General features: G+C 40.8%; 1 protein-coding gene across 1 annotated transcript; it reads left to right on the forward strand.

Moving 5' to 3' along the window:
- The first annotated feature begins 4 nt into the window (after positions 1 to 4).
- Positions 5 to 27,999, forward strand: ECT2L (epithelial cell transforming 2 like). Its single transcript, XM_033145421.1, has 21 exons — positions 5 to 263; positions 3,518 to 3,630; positions 5,157 to 5,319; positions 6,183 to 6,435; positions 7,444 to 7,586; positions 9,685 to 9,785; positions 10,300 to 10,438; positions 10,881 to 11,049; positions 12,038 to 12,163; positions 14,297 to 14,389; positions 15,722 to 15,907; positions 17,163 to 17,266; positions 17,933 to 18,055; positions 18,878 to 19,092; positions 21,434 to 21,581; positions 22,621 to 22,694; positions 23,269 to 23,425; positions 24,288 to 24,353; positions 24,793 to 24,881; positions 25,592 to 25,764; positions 27,161 to 27,999. The coding sequence occupies exons 1-21, from the start codon at positions 90 to 92 to the stop codon at positions 27,298 to 27,300; spliced, it is 2,949 nt and encodes a 982-aa protein (XP_033001312.1). The 5' UTR covers positions 5 to 89; the 3' UTR covers positions 27,301 to 27,999.

Consider the following 27,999-nt stretch of genomic DNA (forward strand, 5'->3'; position numbering starts at 1 on the left):
GAAGAAGAGTGTCTCTTCTATTTCTAGGCCTTTAAGCATGTCTGTACGAAGCGTGTAGCTGCAGCGCTATTAGCCACGGAAGATCTACAATGACCACAGCTGACACAATACACGCGTCACACAGTGTTAAAGAATGGCATTTGGAAAGCTTAGGGTTGCTTGCAGGAGGCACAAAGAGCCTGGATCAAAATCAGACTACAGAAATTTTGAAGACACGGTTCAGTACTTGGACACCTATTGAAAACAAATCTCTTAACAATCAGGTGAGTTGCGTCACACAGATAATTCATTTAATCATCATGCTTTCAGCCTTCATTGAACTCCTAAACCTTACACACACACACACACACACACACACACACACACACCCTTGATATTGATTCATACTTTCATAATTTGAGTAGGAAGGACTTACATGTTTTCAGATATATTTTGATGTCATTGCTGTATAGGTGTGCCTGCCAGCTGTTGCCTTCGAATTCTGGAGTGACAGGAGCTCTGACTACTAATCCCTATCGCTTGGCCTTGCCAAAACCTATCCCCACTCACTGAGTGCAATATCACAGCACTTGCTAAGTTATGAAATGCCAACAATGATGCCCGCTGCAGGTCAGGACTATCTGAGGCATCCTTGAAAAGTGGTATCTACATCGTAACTTATAATCTACTTGCTGTAATTGTTACTGAGGACAAATAAAAGAAATAAAGGCCTTTCCCACGGACACCCGCCCACAGTGAAAAAAGGTCCCAACAGGTGCAAGTTAAGTCTCTACAGCAGCCTCATCTGCTCAGACATTTCTATTGGAACTTCCATCAGTGATGTCCTCATAGGTGAATGGGCTGCACCAAATAGCCCCCCACTTAGCCTGTACAGTGCAAACACGGAAGGAGGCGGTTGGAGGATGGATGGCGGCTAACAGATTGAGGTTGAATCCTGACAGAAGTACTGTTTTTGGGGGACAGGAGGCGGGTACGTGTGAAGGACTCCCTGGTCCTGAATGGAGTAACTGTGCCCCTGAAGGACCAGGTGCACAGCCTGGGAGTCATTTTGGACTCCCAGCTGTCCATGGAGGCGCAGGTTAATTCTGTGTCCAGGGAAGCTGTTTATCAACTCCATCTGGTACGCAGGCTGAGACCCTACCTGCCCACAGACTGTCTCGCTAGAGTGGTGCATGCTCTAGTTATCTCTCGCTTGGATTACTGCAATGTGCTCTATGTGGGGCTACCTTTGAAGGTGACCGAAAAACTACAACTAATCCAGAATGCAGCAGCTAGACTGGTAACTGGGAGCGGCCACCGAGACCACATATCACTGGTCTTGAATGACCTACATTGGCTCCCAGTACGTTTCCAAGCACAATTCAAAGTGTCAGTGCTGACCTTTAAAGCCCTAAATGGCCTCGGTCCAGAATACCTGAAGGAGCGTCTCCACCCCCATTGTTCTGCCCAGACACTGAGGTCCATTGCCGAGGGCCTTATGGCAGTTCCCTCACTGCGAGAAGCCAATTTACAGGGAACCAGGCAGAGGGCCTTCTTGGTAGTGGCACCCGCCCTGTGGAACGCCCTCCCACCAGATGTCAAAGAGAAAAACAACTACCAGACTTTTAGAAGACATCTGAAGGCAGCCCTGTTTAGGGAAGCTTTTAATGTTTAATAGACTATTGTATTTTAATATTCTGTTGGAAGCCGCCCAGAGTGGCTGGGGAAACCCAGCCAGATGGGCGGGGTATAAATAATATATTATTATTATTATTATTATTATTATTATTATTATTAGGATTAGGATTTGCCAGAAACCTCTCTTGGATGCAAGTCCTCGGCTCTTTCCTTTCCACCCAGTGTTTCACTCTTTGTGTCTCAGAATGGGTCCAAATAGTAACCCCCACACCCACAGAGAAACAAAGTCCTGCCAACTACAGGTTTTTACATGTTCTTTAACACCTTTAAAGGGGATAGAAATACTAAGTCCCGTTTTGCAGCCATTTTATGCTGCCTCCTGTCTCTTCACAACAACAACAACTTTTGATTTATATATTTTTAATTTATATCCCACCCATCTGTCTGGGTTTCCCCAGCCACTCTGGGCGGCTTACAACAAAACATCAAACATTAAAAAACAAGATATCCTGTACAAGCAACAAAAAAACTGATAAATCAATAAAACCAATAACAACAATAATAACAATAATAAACAGTTTACAGTTATACCCAAAGTAACCACCAACCCCAACTAAACATTTAACCAACACCAACCCAACAAAAATGAAACAGAGGAACCAAAATTAGAACCATTTAAAACATTTTAAAACATTTTAGCCAGTTGCCACAACAACCATGCGAGGTAGGCTAGGCTGACAATTGGTGACAGATCTTGTTTAGGAAGTGAGCAAAAACAATGGGAAGTGATTTTAAAATATGAAACTGAAAATGCTGAGAGTTCCCAAAACGTTTTTTGTTGTGGTTGGCTAAACGTTTTGAAGCAGCACATGCTCAAGAGACCTTAAAGAACTACATTGGCTCCCAATACATTTCTGAGCACAGTTCAGAGTGTTGGTGCTGACTTTTAAAGCCCTTAACTGCCTCGGCCCAGTATACCTGAAGGAGCGTCTCCACCCCCATCGTTCAGCCCAGACACTGAGATCCAGCTCCGAGGGTTGTCTTCTGGTTCCCTCACTGCAAGAAGTGAGGTTACAGGGAACCAGGCAGAGGGCCTTTTTGGTAGTGGCACCCTCCCTCAGATATCAAGGATATAAAACTGAAAAGACATCTGAAGGCAGCCCTGATTTGGGAAGTTTTAAGTGTTTTATGTTTTGCTGTGTTTTTGTTGGATGCTGCCCAGAGTGGCTGAGGAAACCCAGTCAGATGTGTGGGGTATAAATAATAAATTAGTAGTAGTAGTCCGTGACAGATTACAGGTATGTAGTAATAAATATGCCAGTGTTTAAGATGCCTCAATATGTATCTTCTGGTACCTTATTTCATACATTCCTTTTTTGGGGGAAAGAGGGTCCTGTTTTGGGAACTGCACCAGTCCCCCAACCACCTCCACACAAAGGCCTATTTGATTTTCTCTTTTTTTGTGTGTCCTTGTGGCAGTTGTAGGCACACTCTCAAAGGAAAGCTGTTTAATGTCCAAATTAGATGGGGCTCATTCTTCTTCCCTCAGAAAAGAGACTGAATGCTCATTGGATTCGAAGCAATGAGACAGTACCACTGATGGGATTTCATAATGGTGCTTTCCTGCCACAGAATTGCACTTCCTAGAAATCCCCACTGAAAGGGAAGTTTACAAAAGATGACTTTATGTCAGGGTCAAAACAAAATAAAAAAATTCCTTCCAGTAGCACCTTAGAGACCAACTAAGTTTGTTCTTGGTATGAGCTTTCGTGAGCATGCACACTTCTTCAGATATGTCAGGGTGTGAAAGATGAGTGCCAGGGAAAACACTGTGTATATTTAAGTGTGATGGTGGGAGCTGCCCTTTGAGAGAAACCTGTGATTGATTCCCCCCCCCCAGCTCTTTCAGGAAAGAGTCAGACTTATAAGTCACTGGTTTGACCTGTGGACGGACAAGCAGCGCAAGCAGTTTCTCCATGGCATATTGATCAAGTGCAATAAGTCACAACTGAAGTAAGTGAGCCACAAGTTGTTTCCCAGGCTGCATTTTGTGAAAAGAAAAAATAGGCTGCACAGAACACCTCCGGCAAAACGGATCTTTAACTCAAGCCAGGCTGACTCCAATGCCATCATTGTCCGGTGTTCACAGAAAGCGAAACACTTATCCATACACATCTAGATGCAGAAGCTGAGACCACATTGTGTTCTTGCAAGATGGGTACTTAAAATTAAGGCCTATGTATTACAACAGCAAAACTGCCTGGTGAAACACATTTTGACAAAGAAGAACTTTTGTGTTTATAACAATTTTTCAATAAAGCATAGCAGCCTTCTTAAACAATGCAAAATGCCTATTTATTTCTGTTAATGCTTTGAGAAATCTGTCTCTCTCACATGGCCAGTAAAATACGAGAATTAAGATATAACGATGGCCAGTACATGGGACTTTTTTCTTTTCTTTCTGCAAGATAGAAAAACTGCTGCTAAGACTGGGCTGGGAAAACTTTACTCCAACTCCTATCAGCCTCAGCCAAGCAACATCAATAATAAGGGATGATGTGAGTTTGTAGTTCAGCATCATCTGGAGGGCTAGAAATCCCTCCTCTATATAAGATTAGAATAAGCAGGAGTGCAAAGCTCGCATTTGGCTTTGACCATGAAGCTTCGTATAGTATTGCTAATTCTTCTAGAAATGGCCATCTGTGAATTTGTAACTTGTGAAGCAGCCTTAAATTTAGAAAGCCACAAGCATGTAGTGAAGCTGCTTTGAGCTTCTCAAGGGAACAGTGGGGTGTTATGTGTCATAAATACCTACAGTTTTTGCAGTGACCCGCAATGACTGGGTTGAGACATAACTGCAAACCGTAGTTTGCTTTTATGTCTTAACCCAAACTTGCCCACAATCCATGGTTTATTTGTAGATGACAAAACAAAACCTGAAACCACTGTGTTGAAGTTAGTTTGTAAATTATAGTTTGTGCTAACTGTGGATTGGTGTTGTGTCAGTTCAGAGACCATTGACAAACCACAGTTAGGGTGATGGCTCTGCCTCAAGAGGCTGCAGCATTGTAGAGATGGGAAGCAACTTATGAAACTAAGTGCTGAGCAGACAAGAGAACTTAAAACTATGCTTTGCCTGTTATGTCTGGAAGTTCAGACACTGCTATGTCTTCTTACTGAAAACCACAGTTTCACCCAACATCAGAATCCAGTCCAAATCCCAGTGTGCATGACGCGGTAAGCCAAACTATGACTTACTGGGACCACTGTAATATAGTTTCCTGAAGAGGAGCTTGTAGCTGCTTTGTTCCTCCTTTATCTTTTTCCTCCTTGGCCCACAAATTTGCTTTGCCTTATGATGTTGTCTGGCTTAATTTGGCTTGCTGTGCCATGCAAGCACGGCCAATATCACGTTTATACTCTTCTGAGTCTTCTGGCAATAATTATTCAGGATCTTTCCATAGTTCCTGAAAGGTGGTAATCAGAACCTTAGCAGAGGGTATCAATAACCACCCACCTAAGCTTGTCCTGTTTCACAGGTTTGCTGAAAGATGGTTTATAGAGAATATCCCAGTGACCAAAGTGGACTTCACCACTGTACTGCCACGATTCATATCTTTGTACATATTCTCCTTTCTCAACGCTAAGGACCTTTGTGCAGCGGCCCAAGTCAGCTGGCATTGGAAGTTTTTAAGTGAACAGGTAAGCTTTGGGTCTATATCTCAACTGGGGGGAACCTCAGGCCTGGTGGCCAAATGTGACTCCCCAAGCCTGGGACTCTCACCATACATGTACTCTGCTGTCTGGCCACGCTCTCTCTTCCAGGGCCATCCCTTTTGCATCCTCTTTCCCTGTTTTTTGCCTGGCTATGATGCGTCCTTAACCTATGCGAATGCCTTTTTCTTGCTTCAAGGATAGAGAAGTGTTTGGAGAAACTAGTCTACTGTACAAAGATAACATTTACATCCATTGCTCTGCCCTCTTCCATGTGGCCACCAAACAGTTGCACAGAAGGGAATGTGGCCCTTATCCATTGTATATATGATTTTCAACAGAGCCAAAACTACATTTTACGTTGGGTGCAAGAATACTATAGTCCTCTTTGTGCATTTAGGATATCTGGAATATTGCACGTGTGAGGGAGGCCTGTGGGGATGAGCATGCTAGATCTCTGACCCCTCTCATTGTTGCCCTCTGCAAGTTTGGAAATTGCCCCACTTGGGGATCCTGCTTCTTCTCATGTAGGCTCCCTACATGGTGTAGTCCCTGGAAAGTTAGGACTTCTCTGTATGATCCTGGACTTCAGAATAAACTCTGAAGATGTGCTTAGTCAAGGTAGCATTTGGCTGAATTGTACTTACTTGAAAAAAAAATATTCAGCTGCTTCTCTCTTTTTTTTGTATGTGAGAGTATTTTAATATTGAAAATCACCTTGCGGGGGCTGTGCGCTCTGAAAAGTGGATTTAACACACTTTTAAATAAGCCACACTTTAAGATTCTTGGATGTTTAAACAACATTTTCCTTTGGAAAACAACCCTCTGTTTTTTTACTTCTCTACTCAAAGGATTGTCTGTGGATGCCGAAATGCATTATGTTTGGATGGTTTCTACCATACTTTCCTGAAAAAAACGAGTATAGTGCTTGGAAACAATATTATATTGCTTGTGCAACTGACCTGGATTACTTAACTCCGAGGGAGGTTGCTGGGTCTTATGGAGCACTGAATGAACCTAAACCAGAAAATGAAGACCAAAAAGAAAAACTACGTGAAAGATGTCTGCGGAAAATTATGAGAGAGAGATTGACTGTATGCAAAAGTAAGTTGGATGAAATTGTGACTTGATTCAGTTAATGGGACTTACTTCTGAGTAGACATGAAAAAGATTGCATCATAAATCTACCCTCCAAGGACTAATTAAAAAAAAACAAAAAACAAAGCAAGCTAGCAAAATAATATATTACACAGGAACGCAGTGAATGTATGGTTGTGTGATGGATCTTGTTTCTTGACGCATGCAGCAAAGTGCTAAGAAAGTTAGAGCACAATGCTGAGCACCGCAGTGATGAATAAGGTTTGTGCACAAGAGCGTGGGTATACTGTATTCTCAACCAGTTCTCATTTTCTTCAATGGGACTTGCAGGGTAGATGGTGTTAGATTGTCCTTTAGAGTAACATCCAATGGTTGCATGAGTGGCAACCCCCATTCATCTGAAAAGCTTCTGCTGTGATATTTCTCCATCCAGTTTTGGACAATTGTTCTGCAGACCTACAATGTTTAGCAGGTCCTCTTGACTTCCAAAAGCTGCTTTCCACTCATGCAACTGTTGGCTACATCCCATAGTTTTTAATGGTGTACCTGTACCACAATGGTGTTCCTTCTAAGCAATGTTTAAATAGTGGTTTACCCCTGCAGAAGCAAATGGTCGGAGCAATTACAGTAAAAAAAGGAATAATTTAATAAATAGTTTGCTTCATTTGTTATACTTTTCATATGAAAATTAAATATGAGAACATGTGGGATTTTGGTTTTGTTAGATGTGGTTTTCTGACATGCAAATAGGCTACAGGTATATGAAGCATGTGCTTGTGACATGAGGTTGTAACATAGATTCAAATATGTACATACCTTCTGTGCGGGTCTGTAATGTGTGCAGCAACTCAGGTTAGCATAGCTACAATCTATACCCAGCTACATAAAAACTTGTTTTCAAACCAACTGAAATCACCCAGTAATTGGGGAAAATGTACACAGGGAGCTTTCAGAATATTCTGTGCCTTTTGAAACACCTGGGATTAAACAGCATTGTCCAATGGTCTTTCCCAGAGGAATTAATCAAAGCTCGTCCACCTTGGAACTCGGGATTTTACAAATCTGGATTTCAACCAAAGTTGCCCCAGACTGTCCATGACCGAGTTAGATCAGCAGCAGCAATGTTTTTAATGAAGGTATTTATTGTTCCATCATGCGTTGCTATTTTTGTTTTATATTTCAGTGAGACCTGACTTGAGTCTTGTCTCTGTCAGTTCTCATGAATGAAGCTCAGTGCTTGAATATGTAAAGAATGCATTTCAGGAAGGCCAGTGGTGGAGGCAACAGCCAAACCCCAGACCTCCTGCTCTTCCTCCTTGATGACACTGCCTGTTTATCTGCCCTCATTGAGTGAGCAGCACAAGGAAGAGTGCCTCTGCTTCATTTGCCCTTCCTCCCTTTGGGAGGAATCCGTGCTGATCTAACCCAGAGGAAGAGTCCAGGCAGCAGGAAAGATGTGGGCTGACAAAAGGAGGGCAGACCAGTAATAGCATCTTGCCCAGCAACAACCCCCCCCCCCAAAAAAAACCTGAGCTTCTACAAAGTATCTTTTCTTCTTTACAAAGTTAGCACCTGGAATCTGAGAAGCAGAATTTCCTTCCTTTTAATTTTCAATTGGGAAAACATGGCAGTATCTCTAATATGTATATTTAAAGGTTGCAAATCTAGAACGTATGATTAAAAAAAAAGTTGTCTCGCAATTAAATTCCAGTTACAGGTAGGTAGCCGTGTTGGTCTGCCGTAGTCGAAACAAAATAAAAAAAATTCCTTCCAGTAGCACCTTAAAGACCAACTAAGTTTGTTATTGGTATGAGCTTTCGTGTGCATGGTATCTGAAGAAGTGTGCATGCACACGAAAGCTCATACCAATAACAAACTTACGGTAGTTGGTCTCTAAGGTGCTACTGGAAGGATTTTTTAAAATTTTGTTTCAATTAAATTCCAATCCCACTTCCCCGATAAATTGGAGACTGTAAATATTTCACGTTATTTCCCCCTTTGTGACTACCATGACACAAAGCACTGCTTGATATCCTATTCAAATTACAGCTTTGAGGAACCCAGTTTAGCATGGGTTTTTTTGTTTTTTTCTTTTAACAAGGCCTCTTATTCAGTTCTATGAGAGAATCATGGAATTCTGTGATTCAGTGATTGATATGACTACAGACACCGCAGTCAGGGCGAAATTATAATATATACTTATTTGATTTTTTCCAACCTCTTAGCAATCCTGGCTGGTTAGACCAAGAGAAACTAACTTTCGTGAATCTCCTCAGTCAGTTTCAAGCTTGACTGCAGAGTTGGAAAAGGGAGTCCCCAATAAAAACACCAAAACTAGGTTCAATGTTGCTGAGAATAATTGTTGATCCACAAATTGAAAAAAAATATTTAGATATACGTTTAAGAAAAAACCGGAGGCATTCCTGCTAGGAATAGTAGGAACTGAAATAAGGAAGTGCGACCAAAATTTTTTTATGTACGCCACGAATGGGGCGAGACTCTTGCTGGCACAGGTCTGGAAACAAAAGACAATACCAACGGTGCAGCAATGGCAACAAAAAAATACGGAATATATGGAAATTGCAAGAATGACAATGAGAGTCAGACAACAGGGAGATGAAACATTTAGTAACGAATGGGGAAGGTTTATAGAATATCTAGACAAGGTGTGTAAATCGTAAAAGAATGATGTTGATCTCATAGGGTGAAAGAACAGTTACGATAGAATGAATAAAATTAAGATGACAGATAATATTTTTGTTAAAATGTTAGAGAAAAATGAATTTAGAATGTGATGAAATGAATTAATTGTGTGAAATATAAGAATGATGTAAGGAAGACATAATATGGAAGAAGAGAAGTCGACTAGTTTGGATTTTTTTGTGTTATGTTATATTTATGTTTGTGTTATGCTATATTTATGCTTGTGTTTTATTTAAAATCAATAAAAATTATCGAAAAAAAGAGAATAATTGTTGATCCAATTGGCATCCCTCTGCGGCTGCATGTACTTGAAAAAGAAGACGCAGAAAGATCCAATTGCAGTTTTTAAGTATAAATTGATGCACTTGGGGTGAGGAGAGAATCCCAGCTTCTCATGGACACTGATGGGATCTGAACTGGCAGAAAGAATGGGGAGGTACCTGATAAACAGAATGTTCATCACCCATGATGGAGGATGGAAGCCTGATGCTTAAACTAGGTACCACCACCACCTACTCTTTCTCATTTAATATTTTCTCTCAATGATTTTAGAATGGAATGCCTTCCCCGAAAGAAATGCTTTTCAAACATATTTCTGCAGAAGCTAAATCTGTGCCATGCGTTGGTCTGGAAGCTGAGACACTTCCAAAAAGGTAAGCAGGATTCAAGATTTCAGAATATCTGTCTTAAGACACAATTTTTTAAAATAACATCACATAATCGGTATCTATGTTCATATTGAAACTGAATAAAGAAAAATGTTTAAAAGGGGGATATCACATGTTAAGAATATAAAAGTCCCAATCATGTGGCACAAATTAATTCAGCAACTAGCTATTAGTGCAACCCAAAATGCGAACTAAATGCATATATTTTTTGTCTTGCCTGGATAGAGGTGTATTGGTGAATTTTTGACTGTTTACATTTGAGAGACAATTGTAAGCAAGACATTTGAGGAAGGCCAGACCCCAAAATGTGTGTGTGTTATGGTCCTTCAGTTAAAATGTAGGGTGGCAATGGGTCTTTGTGCCTTCTTATTCCCTCTGCAACCAGTCTGCATGGCTGTCTAGCATATGTAATCTCATGTATTCATTCTGTGTATTTGTCATTAAAAACAAGTAATCCTTTATGTCACTTTAACCTTAAGTTTAACTTGTATTCTTATAGAAAGAACGCTGCTGGCAGCTGCTTTGATCCTGTCTTACCTCACAGACTTCATCGGACTGTTTTACAAAAGAACCCTAAAGAAACACATTCCCCTCAGCTACGTCTTATCTTGATATCATCCCATGTTCCTGCTTATGAGGTATTCTCATTGTCTTATTTACAACAAGTGAAGTTAGGACTTTGTAAAACAATAGTTTTGAACAATTCATAAAATCTGAATAATATTTTGAATAGCATTTAAATTAACACTTAGTTAAAAAATAATAACACAATAGAAAAGGGTTTTTTAAACTTAGCATAATGCAAGTGTTTCTGTGCACTGCTCTGGTTTGCCAGAAGCGGCTTAGTCATACTGGCCACATGACCCAGAAGCTGTACGCCGGCTCCCTCGGCCAGTAACGCGAGATGAGCGCCGCAACCCCAGAGTCGGACACGACTGGACCTAATGGTCAGGGGTCCCTTTACCTTTAATGCAATAATAGCCCAGTACCATATCATTCTCAAAGACCAATTTCCATCCATGTTTGTCACTTTTTCTGCTACTTTTCTATTCAGTATTGTGTTTCTTTATTATTTTTTAGATGATTGTGGACAGTATTAAGCCTGGAGTGATTCCTGTAGTATATGATCATAGTGGCACAACATTGGAAAGCCTCCTTTATTATGTAGGAAAGGCCTTGGATGGCCAAACGACAAAGAGTATTGGGATTATTGCTGATGGAGACTCCAGAGGGATTAACCTGCTTCAAGGTTGGATTCACTTAAAGCAGTTAAACACTTGAACTGAGCATATCACATTTGGCGATATGCATTGAGAAAATTAATGAAATTGGCAAGTTTCCTTTCCTTTAATAAGCCTTTGGCAGCAGGATCATGCTTTGAGAAATGTTGCAGTCAGTGAAGAAAGTCTGACCTGCACATTGTTCTGAATGTGCAGAATGATTTTCGCAGAATATAGTTCCTTCAGAGAGAAGGTGGCTAGTGCTATATGAAATACAACTGTTAAAGGAGAAGTCTGAATGGTTCACATGATTAATACTGGCACTTCACCCCTGCAAATGCCCTCCAGTCCAATATTTTACCAATGCATACATTTAATAAGATGTCCTTAAAGGAATACGGTTGTCATCTATACGCTTTGCTGCTTTTCTATTTATTGGTTATATATAAGGCTTGTCAACACACTGCCCATTGGCACAGATCTTCCCACAGAGGTCTTCATTGGTTGGTATCTTCAGGGCTCCCTCCCCCCACTGAAATTAGGCTTGCAAGAAGCATTGTGTTGTAACCAATAGAATACAAGCACATTGCTATTTGTGTGTGTGGTGCCCACAACAGCTTATCCAACTTGCAAAAAGGTTGGTGCCTCATTATTAGGTAATATTTACTGTTTATGGCATGATCTACGATGTATTTATGTATGATATGAGGTATTTGTTCATACTATTGGTATGCTATTTATTTATTTTAAAAAACAAACCACTTAATCAAAACAGCAAGCCTTATGTGGTGTACATAAAACAGTAAAATACCAATAAAATGCAATTCAACAGAATTTAAAAATATACATGACTGATTTATATGACCACATAGGCTAAAAAAGTTTTTAGCAGGTGCATTAAAGTGAACAAAAAGGGTGAAATAAGTTTTGTATGATATATATAACATTACATTATAGATGTGTTTAAAAAAATCCTAATGGATAGTTTGCTTTGCTGACTTATTTAATTTCTTTAAGGCTGTAGCGTCAGTACCAAGAACCTTCTTAAACCTGAGGTGAAAGAATTTTGGGTAAAGTTAAGAAGCTGTGTGATGCATCAGGAAGGTGGTTATATAGACATCTTTGTCCCTCTGGCAGCTTCAGGTCAGTTGGCAGCAATGGTTGGTCCTTCTATGTTGCTTATGAAAAATCTACTCCAATAGCAAAAGCAAACTGGCTTTAAAACATCCATTGATTGTTGCAAAACTATTGAGGAAGCTGCCACCTTATGTAAACACTCATCTACTCCTAGTTTCCTGTCTGTATCTGAGATACCAGGATCTCAAGTGGTGAATCTAGAGTTGCATAGAGCTGTTTTAGCAGGCTTACGTGCCTAGTACTTTCTGGGATGAGAATGTTAACTTGCATTAAATAACAGAATCTCCCCCTCCTTCAAATGCAGTCTACAAATTTTAGGTCATTTGGGAAAACTGGAAATATGTTCACAATCACTTAAGCCAGCATACCCGCATGCTCATGCTGTCAGGACATTCTCAGTGCACCAGTATAACACTGAATTTGGCATTTATGTGTAGATCTGAAGCATTGTCTTTCTTCTCCCTCTTGGGATTTCTAAAAGCAGCTTTCCCTGATGGAGAAATTGCCTATAACTTATGGGGGAAAGACAAACCCTCCAAGTGTCCCTATTTTCCAGGGGCAGTCTTGGATTTACAGAAGCCATCCCAGTTTCTGATTTCATCCTGGAATGTCCCACCTTTCCTTAGGATGTTCCTATTTTCATTGGATAAATGTTGAATGGTATGGTAGGAAGTCCTTACTTTCATCAGGTAAATGTGGGAGGGTATGGATTTTTCAGACCCCTGAGCCATCTGCCTGTATAGGCAGGTTTCTTAATGTTTAATGTTTTATTATGTTTTCAAATATGTTGGAAGCCACCCAGAGTGGCTGGGACAACCCAGTCAGATGGGCAGGGTATAAATACTAGAAATATTATTATGGAATAGGACGTCCCTATTTTCACTGGAGAAATGTTGGAGGGTATGGGAAAGAGCCTTTATTGTCCACTCAGCTGTGGGGTTTTGGTTAGTAGTTCTGAAGCAAGGGGAAGAAGATGATCCACTGAACATTTACATTGGCCCCGTCCCATTCTCTGACATCCATATAATTATACTCATTTAGTGGCCACAGCGTTATTTGTTGCCACCACACAGAGTAGGAGCAAGAACTATGTGTAGGATTAATTGGCAGTTAAAATGGCTGAAGTATTTCTTGGTTACAGCTCAGAAAGTTTGACACTGGGTGAGAATCTAGTCATTGGCTGGCCTAAATGCAGGCTGATACCTTCCCAGCTTGTGTAATGGAATAACATAGACGGGAGTGGCAGGAACCTCCTGTCCACCATGATGCAAACTGATATATTTGGGTGTGTTACTGGTGTGTCATCTCCTAAGCTGGGCAAGACCTTGAAATAGCATCCCAAGGTCCCTTAAGTGTATCTCCCAGTGGGGAGTGGGGCAGCAACCCAGTTCTCCATTTTACTTGAAGAAATAATGTCCTGAATGTAATAGCAGCAGTGTTAGAGGATTACCGGTAGTTTAAAAAAAAAATTGTAAATGGTCAATGAATAATCTATCTTGCCTCACTTCTTCAACCAGGCAATGTAGCTATATTGGAGTAAGTTTTAACAATCAACTTATTGACTACTGACTGATAACTAAGTAGAGATTTTAACAAAGTTTAGATGTTCATGGCCACTGGACTAGTAAAAACCTATAATGTTTTATATGTTGGTGGTGTATAATTGCCAAGGAAGGTTAGATCAGGTCATTTTCTCTCTGGATGGCTAACATGTTTCATTTTTAAAAAAAATTGTTTTATGCTGTTTTATATAATCTGTGGGTTGGATGCAGACTTTGCTTCCACTGGCAGATGAAGGAGGTGACTTTTGCCGATTTCCCCATGCTCTCTGCAGCAATCACTGACATCTCCTGCATTGTTGAGGGATGGGGGATTGTGCTTTGAGTTGTGGGGCTGGGATAGAAGCACTTGTGAAAATCGCCTCCCTTTTCTGACATAGGGATGGCTGCAATAGAATAGAAGCCTTCAGTGGGCAGGAGGTTTTCTATCTGCAGAAGGTGAAGTCAACATCCAAATCTTCATTGTTAAATATATTGAAGTTTACTGTTGTAAACCACCCTGGGATGCTGGTTGGAGCTAAAAAGCAGTTTTAAAATGTTTGAATATTACATGACCAATATGAAATATATAATTTTGCAGAGGCAGGAATGGAGGTCCTTTCCCAGCTGTCTCATCTAACTGGACTGTTTTTCCGAACTCCTGCAGGAATAGCAACCGGATCATATCAACACAGTAAGTGAAAAATACTAAACATACGCAGAGTTTGCATAACGTATCTGATTTCAATGCATATTTTAGATATGTTAGGGCCAATCCTATCCCCCCTGTGGTCACTTGGCCACAAGCAGAGGCTGTAGCAGAAATGCTGGCATCCCATCACAAGCTAGGATGGACAAACTTTTAAATGCATTTGTAATCTCCAACGCCACAGATTATTGCAAGTAGCAATGTTGCCTTGGTTTTAGGAGGGTGGGCCACTGAGAGCTTGCACATTGTGGGTAAATCACTATAAGGCATGGCAGGGCTAAATGCACCTATGCTCTGACTTGGCAGAAGGCAAACTCGTATATATTTAGCCTATGGTTGTAAATACTCACCACCACATCTCCCTTACATGATATCAGGGACACAGACACAGACACAGACACAGACACAGACACAGACACAGACACAGAAACACACACAACACACATTTAAAGGAGGACATTAAAATTGCTTAAGTAATGGCATTTCAAAAATAACTTGTGTGTGTAAAGCATACATTATATTATAATTAAAATGCTGCATATAAAAGGAATGGCTGCGTATCTCTCCCATCTATTTGGTAAAACTCTATTTACACACTTGGCCAAGTACTGTATTTATAGTGGTGAGTATCTCAACAGCTGATTTAGTGGAGACTGAAGAGAAGGGACATCGGGCCACCATTTTAATGAATATGCAGCATTGGTGTGATTTTCAAACACAATTAGCAACTGTTTATTTTCTTAAATAAACGGCGTTTCCGTGCGCTGCTCTGGTTCGCCAGAAGCGGCTTAGTCATGCTGGCCACATGACCCAGAAGCTGTCTGCAGACAAATGCCGGCTCCCTCGGCCAGTAAAGCAAGATGAGCGCCGTAACCCCAGAGTCATCCGCGACTGGACCTAATGGTCAGGGGTACCTTTACATTTACCTTTATTTTCTTAAATATGTTGGATAAATACATTGTGCTCACAAAAAGCAGGCGTATTGGCTAATCTATTCCTCTAAGAGATAGGCAATTTGGTGCCCTCCAGATTTTGCTGGACTCCAGCTTCTGCCATCCCATTGGCTATGCTGACTAGTGCCAATGTGGGTTGGAGTCTTTACAACATCTGGATGGCACCATGCTGGCTGCCCCTGCTCTAGTTTGTACAAATCTGTGGGATTTAAAAGTCCAGTTGAGTATCATTAACACAGCTGGTTTTATCCTGAGGCTAATTGTGTTCTCATTATACTCCCCTGCCAGTGAAAAAAAAATATGAAATCTGTGGCAGAGTAACCTAAAGAATGGGGAATAACTTGCTGTGTCATTATACCGGTAGTTCTCAGTGAGTGGTTGGGAAACCAGAAAGATACTCCTCCTCCCCCATCCATCTACTTCACTGAAGCAAAACTGCAATTGTGGCTAAGATTCACAGAATTGCTGGAAGATGCACTGAAGGCTGTCAGGAAAAACCTGAGACCCTATTTTTGTGATTTGCAGAAGAACATGACTGGCAAGATTCTTGGTAACTTCTCTCTCTGTTGCCTTCAAAGTAACTTTTAAATTAGAACTATAAGAATTATTGCAAAGGGTTATACCATGCATCTGAAATTCAGCATTTTTATGAGACTGTTGAGGATCACTTCTTGTTCCATGATATATGTATGGCTCAATTCTTATTTGATGTTCTGTTATCAAGTACAGAATTCATGTGCACACAGCAAAGTATGAAGAGCATCTATGTAATTTTCATGGTAGTCCCATTCAGTCAAGTCCCAATCATGAACAATGAGCTTGTATTTGTGGTTAGCCTAGATCATGGACAGCATGGATGATATATTTTCCTCTGTTCAGAGGAAACTTGTGCCTGTGTGCACTGCTTATAAGTGAGATGCTTAAGCCTAAAATGCATCTTATGTGTTTGGCTGTAATTCCCACTCAAGAGGATGGAAAAAACCCTTTTGCTCAAAGATACTAATCCACATATGCTGTCTTCTTCTTCTTCTTTTTTTTTTACCAAAATACAGTATCATATACATAATCAGGTGGAGTCAGTAAGGTGGCCAAAATGTTTAGGTTTCTTGTTACCTTGCTTGCATTCCTAAATATGCTCGTTGGTCAAATAGATTAATGAGAAATTATGAGAGATGTCCCTCCTTAGCAGCAGGGTTTAAGTGTAATCTGTTTGAGGACGAAAGCAATCCAGTGTTTTTCCTCTGCTGCATAAAGACACATGGCTTGTTTGCTGAAGTAAGTTTGTGTACTTACTGTGTCATTGACCCCTACTTGTATATAGGACTGCACAGCAGCATAATTTGCCTGACTACACTGGATGTTCCTGAAGTTTGTGGATTTTAAGTCTTGTATGTTCTTGAAGGTCCTGGCCTAGTCCTGCTACTTGATTGACAAGTGCAATTAAAGCTGGATGTAGTCATATTCCTTCCTTTGGTACTAAGGTGAAAGATAATTAATTTCACCTAAGAAAGGTTAGCATCACTTCATGGTGGGATCCACCAGCAATTAGGTTGGAAAGCTCTGGCTAGCATATGATCAGCTGCAACACCAATGTCATAATGCATTTGAGGAGTGAGCTGATGATTAGCCAGAGCGATTGTGTCGGCCTTGCTGTCAGTTGCATGCTACACCTCATCAGATGATCTAGTTTGCTGTGGATCCCCCTTTGCTGTCCAAAATAAATAGATGAAATAAAATTGACTCCATCTTTAATGGCAAGTCTGTTGCATCTTAAAAGCGACTAATGTGTAACTATTTATGTGCAGGTCAAATTATGTTTGATGCTGTGAGCTGGTCAGATGTTCAAGAAAAGCAAAGAATAGCCGAGGTTTTGGTTGAAGGATTAGTTGAACTCTCAAGAGGAAACGATGTAAGCTAAGCTTATTTTATTTAAGTATAATGGTTATGCCCTCAGTTTTGAAGCTTGCTTAAAATCTGTTCCCATTCCAGAGGCTATTGTGCTATATTTAAGCCAGTTTAATGGACTGTAACATTGGTGGGAGCAGAGAATATTCTCATTGCCAAGACCCTAATTGGCAGGCTCATGGATAAGAGTTCTCCTCTTTTTAAAAACTTTTATCAGCTGTGCTGAAAACTGGCCTTCAGTTTCTCAAAACTTTCATTCACCTGCAGAAGCGAGTTTCAATTTTCTGCTTCTTTCTTGGGGCATTTTAGAATTTCTTTAAAATTTTGTGGGGCGTGGGGTTGAACTGAACTTATTGTTGAAAGATAGCTGTGGATGTTGTGCGTGTCTGTTTTTCCTTTCCATTTTGGGGCACTCAGCCTGTGCTTCCTGAACTGAAAGAGCGTCTTAACTATTAACTGAAGCACAGGAGGCTGCTTTATCAGACCAGGCCATGAAATATTGTTGCTGTGCAGCCTCCATTTATTGCTATGGGACTGTGCAAATCTAATTTAATTTAAAAGTGATATACGGACTACAGTATATCTCTTATTAGCTGATATGGCCGTTGACTATGCTTGGGAAAGGGGTGGCATGCATACTGCCAAACGTAAACCTTTTATGATTTCTTAGGAAAACCCTTTTGAATTTCTATCACGCTTCCTGATGAAGAAATATAATAAAAAGGAAGAACTCAAAAGCCGGGTTCTGACAACTGAAAGCAATCCAGAAGCAAGCCTTGGTGTTTCTGTTAAGGTACAAAAGAGCCGCTTGTTAGCATTGGGCAACTTCTATAGTTGTTCTAGTACTTTTTCGGGTTTTTTTTTAACACTATTCTTGGACAGGATTGAACAGCTTGCTCTAAGTTAAGTGAAGCAATGCATACAAAGTAGTTTGAGTTCACGTGTGCAATGAAGTTCATAGCGCTTTTTTCTATGTTTTCTTTTAATATATGTTATTAACTCCCTCATATCTCACGACTGGGAGAAAGACTGTGTATACTTTTATATTTTTTAAAAAGTGTTCCCTCTTAGGTTCTGTGCTCTAGTTGGTAACGTGATGATGAGTGATGTATATACACTTTTGAGTACAGAAAACTTACAGCTGCAATGGCTGCTGTTTAGCTGATGCAATACAAATGAAGCCTGTTTCTACAGCTATAAAGCAAGTGTATTTCTTAATCTGTTTGAGAATAGCTTCATCTTGGATATATTCTCAGAATAAATCTATGTAGCAGCATAAGATGATTTAATGATATTACCTGTGAGAACAAAGTAACAGCACAGTCTTATACATTACTTAGAAGTAAGCTGCATTGAGTTCATGGGGCTTGTTTCCAGGTGAATGGTTATAGCGCTACAGACTAAGAAGCTTTTCAGGTAACACAAACCTTTATGGTCTTCCTTTCTGCTTGCTTATTTAGATATTTAGCTTACCTTAATAACAAACTGGGACCCTTTAGAAAATTATAATCAAAAGCTTTTAAATATACCCAGATCATATCCCAGTTACTGAAACAAAAGAAAACCCCCTTAAAAAGTGTTACTGATTTGTTTCTCATTTATCTTGGGCTTTCAGACCAGCAAACCTGATAAAGAGACAGCAGAGAAGCGCAAAAGCTTTGCCAGAGAACTTCTCTTAAGTGAGAGGAACTATGTGAACATGCTGGAAATTGTACGAGATGTTTATGTTAAACCGCTAAAGGCAGCACTGGCCTCGCATCGAGTCATCCTAAGCTATACCAATGTTCAGACCATCTTCTCTGATATCTTGAACATCCTACAACTGAATAGGTAAGTTTCACTGACTGTTCTGAAGCACATTTAGATTCTTAAAAAATAATAATCCCAACACTTAAGGCTTGAATTCTAAACAGAGTAGATGTGCTTGGGATTTGGGATGCAATATTTCTGAAAATATTAGACATGGATCATTTAATATACCTGTGACCAGACATACTTGTAGACACATTTAGCAGAATTTCATTATTATCAACAAGAGAAAAGCAGCCATGGGAAGCTGTGAGCTTCATTCAGTACAGGAACTAATGTTATTTAGCTAAAAACAAGACTGGGGTCATCATAAGCTTCGCAAATCTGGAACTATACTTGATGATCTGATAAAGTTGACAGTCTTTACTTGGACTTCGGTATTTTAGCTGTGTGCAAACTACTCATTCTACATGTCTATTTTCAGCTGTGAATTTTTGTCTGTGGTTATTATTATGTCTGTTTTGTATACATTATAAAATGAAACAGTAATAAAAAACTTTATACCAAAAAAAAGAGAGAGAAAGCCAAGACTGGGGGACCTGTGGTCTCTTCAGATGATTATAGAATTGGGGACCCTGAGGATCAACTAATCCAACCCTCTGCAATGCAGGAATATGCAGTTGTCCCATTTGCTGTAGCACCCTGGGGTGCCTTGAATTATGGTCAGGGCCCAGGGGTGCTGTGGGCAACACTGGCCTCTGTCCCTTTCTTTCCTTCCCTCCCTCCCTCTGATGCCTTCTCAAGTCTCTTCCTCCCAAAGGCTTGTATAGCTGTTTGTTGCAGCAGCCTTTGCTACAAGCTCCCCAGGCGAATGGTGTCTCTAGGGCTGGCCAGGGGCTGCTTCCCAGGCCCCTCTCTTTGGGGGCGGGGGGGCGCTCAGAGACCAGGGGCAGCAGCAGCAGCAGCAGCTGCCCAGAGGATTCCCAAGGAGAGGGGAGAAGAGAGGAGGCCGAGGAAACACTCCACAAGGGAGGGTGTTTGAAAAAGGGTGAGAGGCTGCCAGCTCTGCAGGCAAGGGTGACATAACTGGGCTGCTGAGCCCCACAGGGGTGCCACAGAAAGAATGTAGTTGGTCAAAGGAGCTGTGGACTCAAAAAGGTTGAAAACCTCTGCCGTATGGGAATGAGACCAGCAACCTTAGCATTATCAGCACCACTCCCTAACCAACTGATGATGTTGATAGAGTCCAACTTCCACCACCATGGCCAGTTGTCAGGGATGGTGGTAATCAAGGGTTCCAGCTCCTGGGGGCTGAGGCACTGTGTCCCCCCCCAATGTTCAGAGGGCCCCCCCGTGTAATGTCAGGACATCGTGTCTGGTCCCGTCAATCCTCCAGAGACGGTGGCACCTCTGGTGGTAATTGTACTCCAGCCACATCTGGAGAGACCCCAGTAAGCCACCTTTGGATCTGTAGGATGGACATGGCTGTAGGCATAAGACAGTATGAGAACATTGCTAAGATAGTATGAGAACAACCTCACGTGTCCCCGTTGTACTGGCATCTCCTTGATTGAGCTTCCCGTGGCCCAGTGGAAAATTGCACCCTTAAAGACAAGTTTCTATTGGCAAGGACTCAGTTTATACATATGATGTAACTTATTTCCTAGAGGCGTCTGCCTGGAACATTTAAAGACTTAACAAATGGCTGGTTAGGCAAATTATCAAATGTGTTGAGGGTTTACAGGAGGACGTGTGTTTATTACAGCTGATTTAATGCAGAAGGCTCCCCAAAAATCAGACACAGAACTGTACACAGAAATATTATCAGAAGTGACTAAATGGCGCCACCACATGTGACAGTATTGATATAACCGAGGGAGTAAAGACCCTTATGCTTTCCATGTCTTTCTTGCTGGATTCTAATTTTCATTAACCCCAGGCAGGGTATGATGAGACTTTAGGCCAACAAGATCTGATTGTAACCACTTGGGAGGTCAGGAAGCGATCCTACACACTTACCTGGGGCAACACACCATTTAAAACATTGGAATGAATGCTTAAGTATACATGCATAGAATTTAGCTTTTAAAAGAGCTTCGTAGTTTTGTAAAGTGGTGATGTAAATCCTATTCATTTACCTTGTTCCCCATATTTCTGATTGTCTGCTGAAATTCTTCTCAGTGCTTGGGGGTGGAAGATGTTATGGCTGGCCAGCTTACCACAGAACATACCTATATAGTAAGTTATTCATGCCGGATGCCTAGGGTGGACCAGACAACAGCATAACTTCACAGTAACTTTGCAGCCTTGATATTTACGTCGCTCGGCTTGCAGGAAAACATGTTGTCATCATCACTATCTGTTGGAACTTGCCTGGAACCTGATAGGAAGAGAGAAACACCCTTCTGTCTGTTTCACACAGGTGGTTTTCAGATGAGTTAACACAAAGACTTAATGAATGGAACCCAGCCCAAAAATTTGGAGACCTGTTCATTCAATTTTGCCAGCAACTTCAAACATACACAAACTTCTACAACAATTATGCAGTAATTCTGAAAACTATAGACACGGTAAGAACACACCAAACTCTCATGACTCTAAGTCAGACACTCCTTCCACTGTAACTTAAAAAAAAAAACCTCCCATGCTAACATATCTCCCAACAAGTAGTAACTAAATATTAAAGTGCATTTAAATATCTTTGGAAAAGTATATTTGTGCTATATTCTGTTAAAGGAAAAAGTAAAGCTTAGATCTGTAAGCAAGTAATCAATCGGTTATAAGAATGTTTGATTATTAGAAATTAATGAGATCTGAATTTTGAGTAATTCCTGTTTTATTGTGATTTTAGTACTTATTATTATATTAATTGGTATATTTTCCATAATTAAAAATTAGATACAATCAGGAAAATAATAAAGTTACCTTATGCAAACTGGATTACATGCCTGTTTGTTTCACTGCTTTCTGCCCACCATGCCCTGTAGATAGTCTTAACATGATGCAATTTCCTTGATGATCCTAGGCTGTGTTCTTCTACTGTATGATATACTGTTATGGGGTTGGAAATACAGTACTGGAGTGCAATAGCCCCGTAATCTGTGCACAAAGCATGTAATTTGGAAGTTCCCTTCCCACTCAGCCTTGTCAATCTGGCATCTCAGAGCCCTATCCTCCTGAGGATTTGTGTCACTACAGTTCAAGGTGCATTGTGGGAAAGAGCTTCGCCAGCCTCAATTTTCAGTATTGACAGGGAAACTAAGTGTTGTATCCAACTACATTCTAACCTGCCTAATGGACATTCATCTCAGTGGGTCTACGGTGTGTAAAACTAACATTGACTAAACCCCAAAGCACAAGAGGTGTCTGCGGCTTCACAGCCTTACCAAAATGTCCTTGGGCCGCCTATATTTACTGAGCAGCTACTTGCCAGATGCTGGCACCACTGTGAGCCGGAGTCAGTCTAAGGTTCAAGTCTGCCTCAGTGCTGGAGGCAAAGGACAAGGTGTGCCATAGCAGCCCACAGAACTGGGTCATGGAAATGCTGCTGTTTGGTCCATAGTTTGGTTATCACATCACACTGACGGCCAAAACCTTTTGCTTTCACAGTGCAGGGAGACTATTCCAGTATTTCGTGCCTTTCTGAAGAGACATGACAAGACTGTTGCTACTACTATGAGAAGGTAAAGTCTTGTGGTTTAAAATAGGAAGGAGGACACTGCCAAAGCATGGGTTCAAAAACTTCTGGCGATTTGTATATGCTAGAGGCAAAAATGGCCAGAGCAGCACATGTACATTTTACCTATGTGCAGTAGGCTAGTTACTATGTACACACTTGTCTCTATTCTTCATCTAGACAAGCAAAGAGGCATTATCTGAGTTCAAAGGTAAATTCCAGCCAGGCAAAAACATTGAGGGTGTGAAGCAGGGCGCATGAGGGATATGGCCTGAGAAGAGTTTAGAGTGCCTGATAGGGAGGGCTAGAGGGCTGCATTTTACCCCTTGGCCTAAGGGTTCCCTGCCACCCATTTCTTCAACATACCTGTCCCTTCAAAAAGAGTGCAACCTCACTGAGAACAGGCAAACTGCCTACTTCCTGGACTTGTGAACCTCCTGCCCACAGAACCGATGTCTTACTTGCTACACTAGGCCCCTAAGATACGGCTTGACATACCTTTGTTGGTCTTGCGGCATGCAATGCAGTTCTGCTACTTTTCTAATTAAAGCGTGGATTAAGTGCATCTATGTAACACGTAGCCTCCAAGAATTTCTGTTGTGCCCATCTAAGAGGATTGAAGAGTACATCATGCTCCTGTATGCTCTGAGGCTTCACACTCCTCCAGAACACACTGACCGTGAAGAGCTGACTCCTGCAATTAAGCAAATGAAACAGTTCAAGGATTACTTAGATCAGGTTTGTCTACTACATTTGTTTTAGCGTGACGATCTTGCAGGGATCACTAAGACACTCAGTAGCAAGCGCTCTCATGGGATAGCCGTGATTGGGGAGAGCCAACATAATTCAAGTTATGATTTTGGATTATGATGATGACGATGATGATGATGATTATTATTATTATACCACCCCTTATCCAAATATCACAGGGAAGTTCACAACATAAAAATACAAAATGAGAACACAAAATACATAATAAAACAAGAACCAAAACAAACCAATAACCCCCTCCCACAAACACATTTAAAAGGCCATAGAATTCAGCCCAAGGCCTGTTTATAGAGAATTTCTTTCATCTGGCACCTAAAGGTATTTAATGAAGGCAGCAGGCATAGATGGGGAACTTGTGGCTCCTCCAGATGTTGCTGGAGCTGCTGGGTGTTGGGAGTCTTGAGGACATAAGTTTTCTCTCTCCGCCTTAAATGTTGCAAACAGGAAGATAGGATATGTTGGAGGGTTTTTTTTATCCTGCCCTCCCTCCCAGAGAGGCTCAGGGCAGCAAACACCAAAATCATAAATAATACAATTAAAAACATCCATACACGCTCACAATTAATTACTTCAAGGTTGCCGGGAAAAGCATCTTTCAGCCATCAAATGCCTGAGTAAACATTTATTTTTTAAAAAAAGTTCCTCCAGAAAGTTAATGATGAGTAAGACAAGACACATCTCACCAGAGATGGCATTTTGCAAATGGGGAACTACCTATGGGAGCGCCCTTGAAGGATGTTTGGATAAGAGCATTACAGATAAGATCTCTCCTTTCATCCTCATCCTTGAGAAGCTAACCCATCTTATGTTTACCATACAAAATTTCTAGCTAAAACTGAACGTTGGCAGAGATGATCAGATATTAACTACACAAAGACACATCCAAGGATGTCCTGTAAGTACTTTGTATAGACAAATGAAGTGTGATATAGAGGAAATGCATGTACAGTATTTGTGTGATAAAGGCAGAATAATTTGCCATGGAGTAGCTTGTGCTCATGAATAATAAAGTAAAAGTAGTAGTTTCCCCAAAAATGAAGCACAAGGTAAGTATTAAAGAACACACAGCTATAGCATAGTGAACTCAAATGCATTTGGGAAGAGCTGATTCTAAGAGGTAGAATATGCTGCATAGGCAATTTTTGTCTGTGAAACTGTGTGCCTTCGTGGATACAAAGGACATCACTGGGGTAAATGGAGATGTATAACCTTCCTCCTGATATTTAACAGTCAGAAGTGTGTGATTTAACATACATCAGCAACCGAGGACAACTAAACAGAAATAATCAAACTTTATCTAAATATTTTTAAATCTTTTAATGTTTAATCCACAGAAGTTACTGAAAGCCAATAGGTATCTAATTGCGAAGCAAGATGTAGCCCAACTAAACTGCTGCTCAGAGAGAGTCCATATGTCGTTCAGGTAAACAAGACAGATAAAATAATAGGAGGGGAGAGGAAGCAAAATGAAGGATGCCTTTCAATGACTGGTTGCTAAATCTGTTTTGCAGGGTTTATTATTTGTAGCTGAGGACTGTTATGTTTATGAATTGTTTGCACATGAATTCTACAACCTACCACTTAGATGCATTGATTTCTTTCCTGTCTTTGCACAAAATTGGGTGAACTGTTTCCTCAGAAATGAAGAGTGCTAATGATGAACTTACCGGCAATCAAGTCTAAGCTTTTGGGTGGGACTGGACACACTGGGGTTAATGCCTCCTAATTACCTCTGGCTATTGCTTTAATTGTATCAGTGGCCCAGAGATCATTCCTTCTAACAGAAAATATATATATATTTTTATTAGCCACTGGCTTATTGGTTGATCCCCTAAGAAAGAGCCATGCGCCTACCTTAGACTAAATCACACCTACATTACTTTCAGGAATGTGCTGCAGGACAAGTTCTAATGCTTAAAACTGAAAAATGAGCAGAAAAATGAGCTTGAGACTAAAATAAGCACACTGAATTAAGAGTTACACTTTAACAAGTACAGGGTTACTGATTTTTCTCTCCTCCCCCCCCCCCCCGTTAAATGTTTTCAAAAGCTTAATATACTACTGGCTGATATCTGTTTTAGTTTTTCTGAAGTCTAACATGGAAGACTAATCATTTGTTTTCAATTTTGGCAGGCTCTATGAGCACACCCATGATATTAGCCTCTTCCTTTTCAACGATATACTTGTTATCTCACAGCGCAGCATCTCTTACAAGCCATTTGAACGTATCTCACATGTTACTCACCAGTTCTTGGCAGTGGTAACACTTCATCAACTCCTGGTTGAAGATATTCCAGATTCCAAATGTGAGTTTTCCCCTACCCTAAAATGATATAAACATGGCACAAAATCTGTCAGGATATTAAAAAAAAGTATTTCCAATTAAAATTGTAAAATTTTAACAAAATGACTCCTCATACCAAATACTTAGCTAGCAATGCAGGGTCACCTGGATATTCTTGTGCTTCTGTTAAAATTAAAACCAGTTGCAATAGTTAGGGAAATAGAGGTTAATGTGAATCAAGTGCAGATGTGATGATACTTTTTCTGCCAAAGCTGATTGCCTAACGGCAGATGAATTCTGCAATAGGAGCTTGTGTTAATGACAGTTGCCCTCAGAAACCCATCCCAGTTTTCTGCAGAGCTTCTGGAGATGGAAAAAATATACCATATGCTTCCAGGAGATCCACGAAAGCTCCAGAATTCCTTTGCTGGAAAGTCTCCATTACTGTCTTAAGGCTTTCCAAGTGCTTGCTTACTTTAAAACAAAGAAAATAAATACCTAAGAATTTTGCATGGTGAGGTCCACAATCCGAATGCATGTTTAGGAAAGATACCTGTTCGGTATCCTTAGATCCAAGGGGAAAGAACTATTATACCAGCAAGTATAGACAACAACCTTTCTGAATGCCTTGAAATCAGCAATTATCTGTGGAAGCTGCTGCTCCAGGGAAAACTTCTCAAAACTCTGTGCAAGGACAGGATATTGCCATTCTAACGGATGCTGAGCTGCCCCAGTAATCCCTATATTTAAAGGACAGAAGGGGCTAGCAAAATGATTAGGGGCTTAAATTTTTTTCTTAGTAAGTGAACAGACCCTGGCTATCGGCTCTCTGGTACAGTTGGTCTGGGAGATGGTGCTGGCTCCTCCTGCAGGAGGAAGGAAGTTTGCATGGCTCTGCCTGTGGACTATAGTAGGGGTCTCCATTCCAAAGGTGCTCTGTGTCCTCCAGGAGCCTCTGGTGAATTACCCTTCCATCAGAAGAACTCAGGGCAATGCAAGAGTACAAACTGTGTTAACACAGGCAACATAACAATGCCTGTCAGAATTCTAACACAGAATGCTGTAAATCTCCACATTATTCGCTGCAGTGGAAATATGCATTTGCTGGTCAATTAATAATTCACTTTGAAAAACAAACCACTTTGTACAAACTTCCCTTTTTCAGTATCTGCATGCAGACTAAAACCAGGGTTGAGGAAAAGTGCAATACTAATTGAGTAGTGGGATAAGAAAGGTGTTACTGAATGGTAACAAGGCCTGCTTTACAGATCACCTTTTCTGTAGGGAATGCAATGCATGGAACACCATAAATGAGTCAAGCTTTCACCACTGCACATATTGCTACATGATCTCCCGTCTTAGCTTGAAAACTGGTCCTCATTTATAATCTTTCAGAAATCATATTCTTATTTTTACAGATATCAAGAATGCTTTTCTTCTGCAAAGTCCCAGGTGTCAAATGATTTGTTCTACAGAGGACCATGACAAGTTTATATGGCTTTCTGCACTGCAAAGGGCAATTATGTGCAATATTGAAGATAATGTAAATTGTTCTTAAAATTCCCCAGCTTTATTTACTACCTCACCTTCCTGCCTCTTGTAACTGTCATGCAGCTCCCAAAAGAAAAATGTAACCGTTCAGTGTCTACAACAGACATGTGGAAATCAGGCTGACCAAGGGCCTCATTTGGCCAGTGAGGCTGTTTCCCTGACACTTCATGTCATGGCTGATGTCTGGTGAGGGCCAAATGGACACAAAACTGCCAACACACAAACTGGAGCCTTAATTGTGCACTCCTGATTGCACCTTGGTAAGGGAAGCTTGCTGAGAGCAAGCCAGCTGGGGTTGGTTGTGCTACCGAGTTCCCCCCATTGAGAATTTTGTAGATAATAGTGCATCAGTAGAAAACAGAGCTGACAGGTGATGACTTCAAAGTTGCTGGGATCAGCTGTGTAGCTGGCCCTTGCAGAAAGTGGAGCTTGAAGTCAGCATGGATCAGATGATTGGTGGAAACTTCAAACCCTTTTAAGGCTTCAATTTTCCTCTGTAGCATGGGGGAAGCCAGAGATCCAGATTGCTAGACCTAGTTCCCTGCCCTGGTCTACAGTAAAGTACATTTGCTGTGACTTAGTATTTCTTCTTGCTGTACAGTAGATAGAAATTGTTAGTGTGTTGTTAGATGTCTATTAATGCATGCAGTTACAAACCTTTATTCTTTCTCACACTTTGCTTTGAGTCTCTTTCCTGCTTTCACAC

The sequence above is a fragment of the Lacerta agilis genome, chromosome 3 (genome assembly GCF_009819535.1).
Source record: "Lacerta agilis isolate rLacAgi1 chromosome 3, rLacAgi1.pri, whole genome shotgun sequence".
In the NCBI taxonomy this organism is placed as follows: domain Eukaryota; kingdom Metazoa; phylum Chordata; class Lepidosauria; order Squamata; family Lacertidae; genus Lacerta; species Lacerta agilis.

What these genes read in the sequence shown, in the direction of transcription:
- ECT2L (XM_033145421.1), top strand. Translation starts at nt 90, where the DNA reads ATGACCACAGCTGACACAATACACGCGTCACACAGTGTTAAAGAATGG. An exon ending in GAGATTGACTGTATGCAAAA is followed by an intron (nt 6,436 to 7,443) that starts GTAAGTTGGATG and finishes GGTCTTTCCCAG; the next exon opens with AGGAATTAATCAAAGCTCGT. An exon ending in GTTGCTACTACTATGAGAAG is followed by an intron (nt 22,695 to 23,268) that starts GTAAAGTCTTGT and finishes TGTAACACGTAG; the next exon opens with CCTCCAAGAATTTCTGTTGT.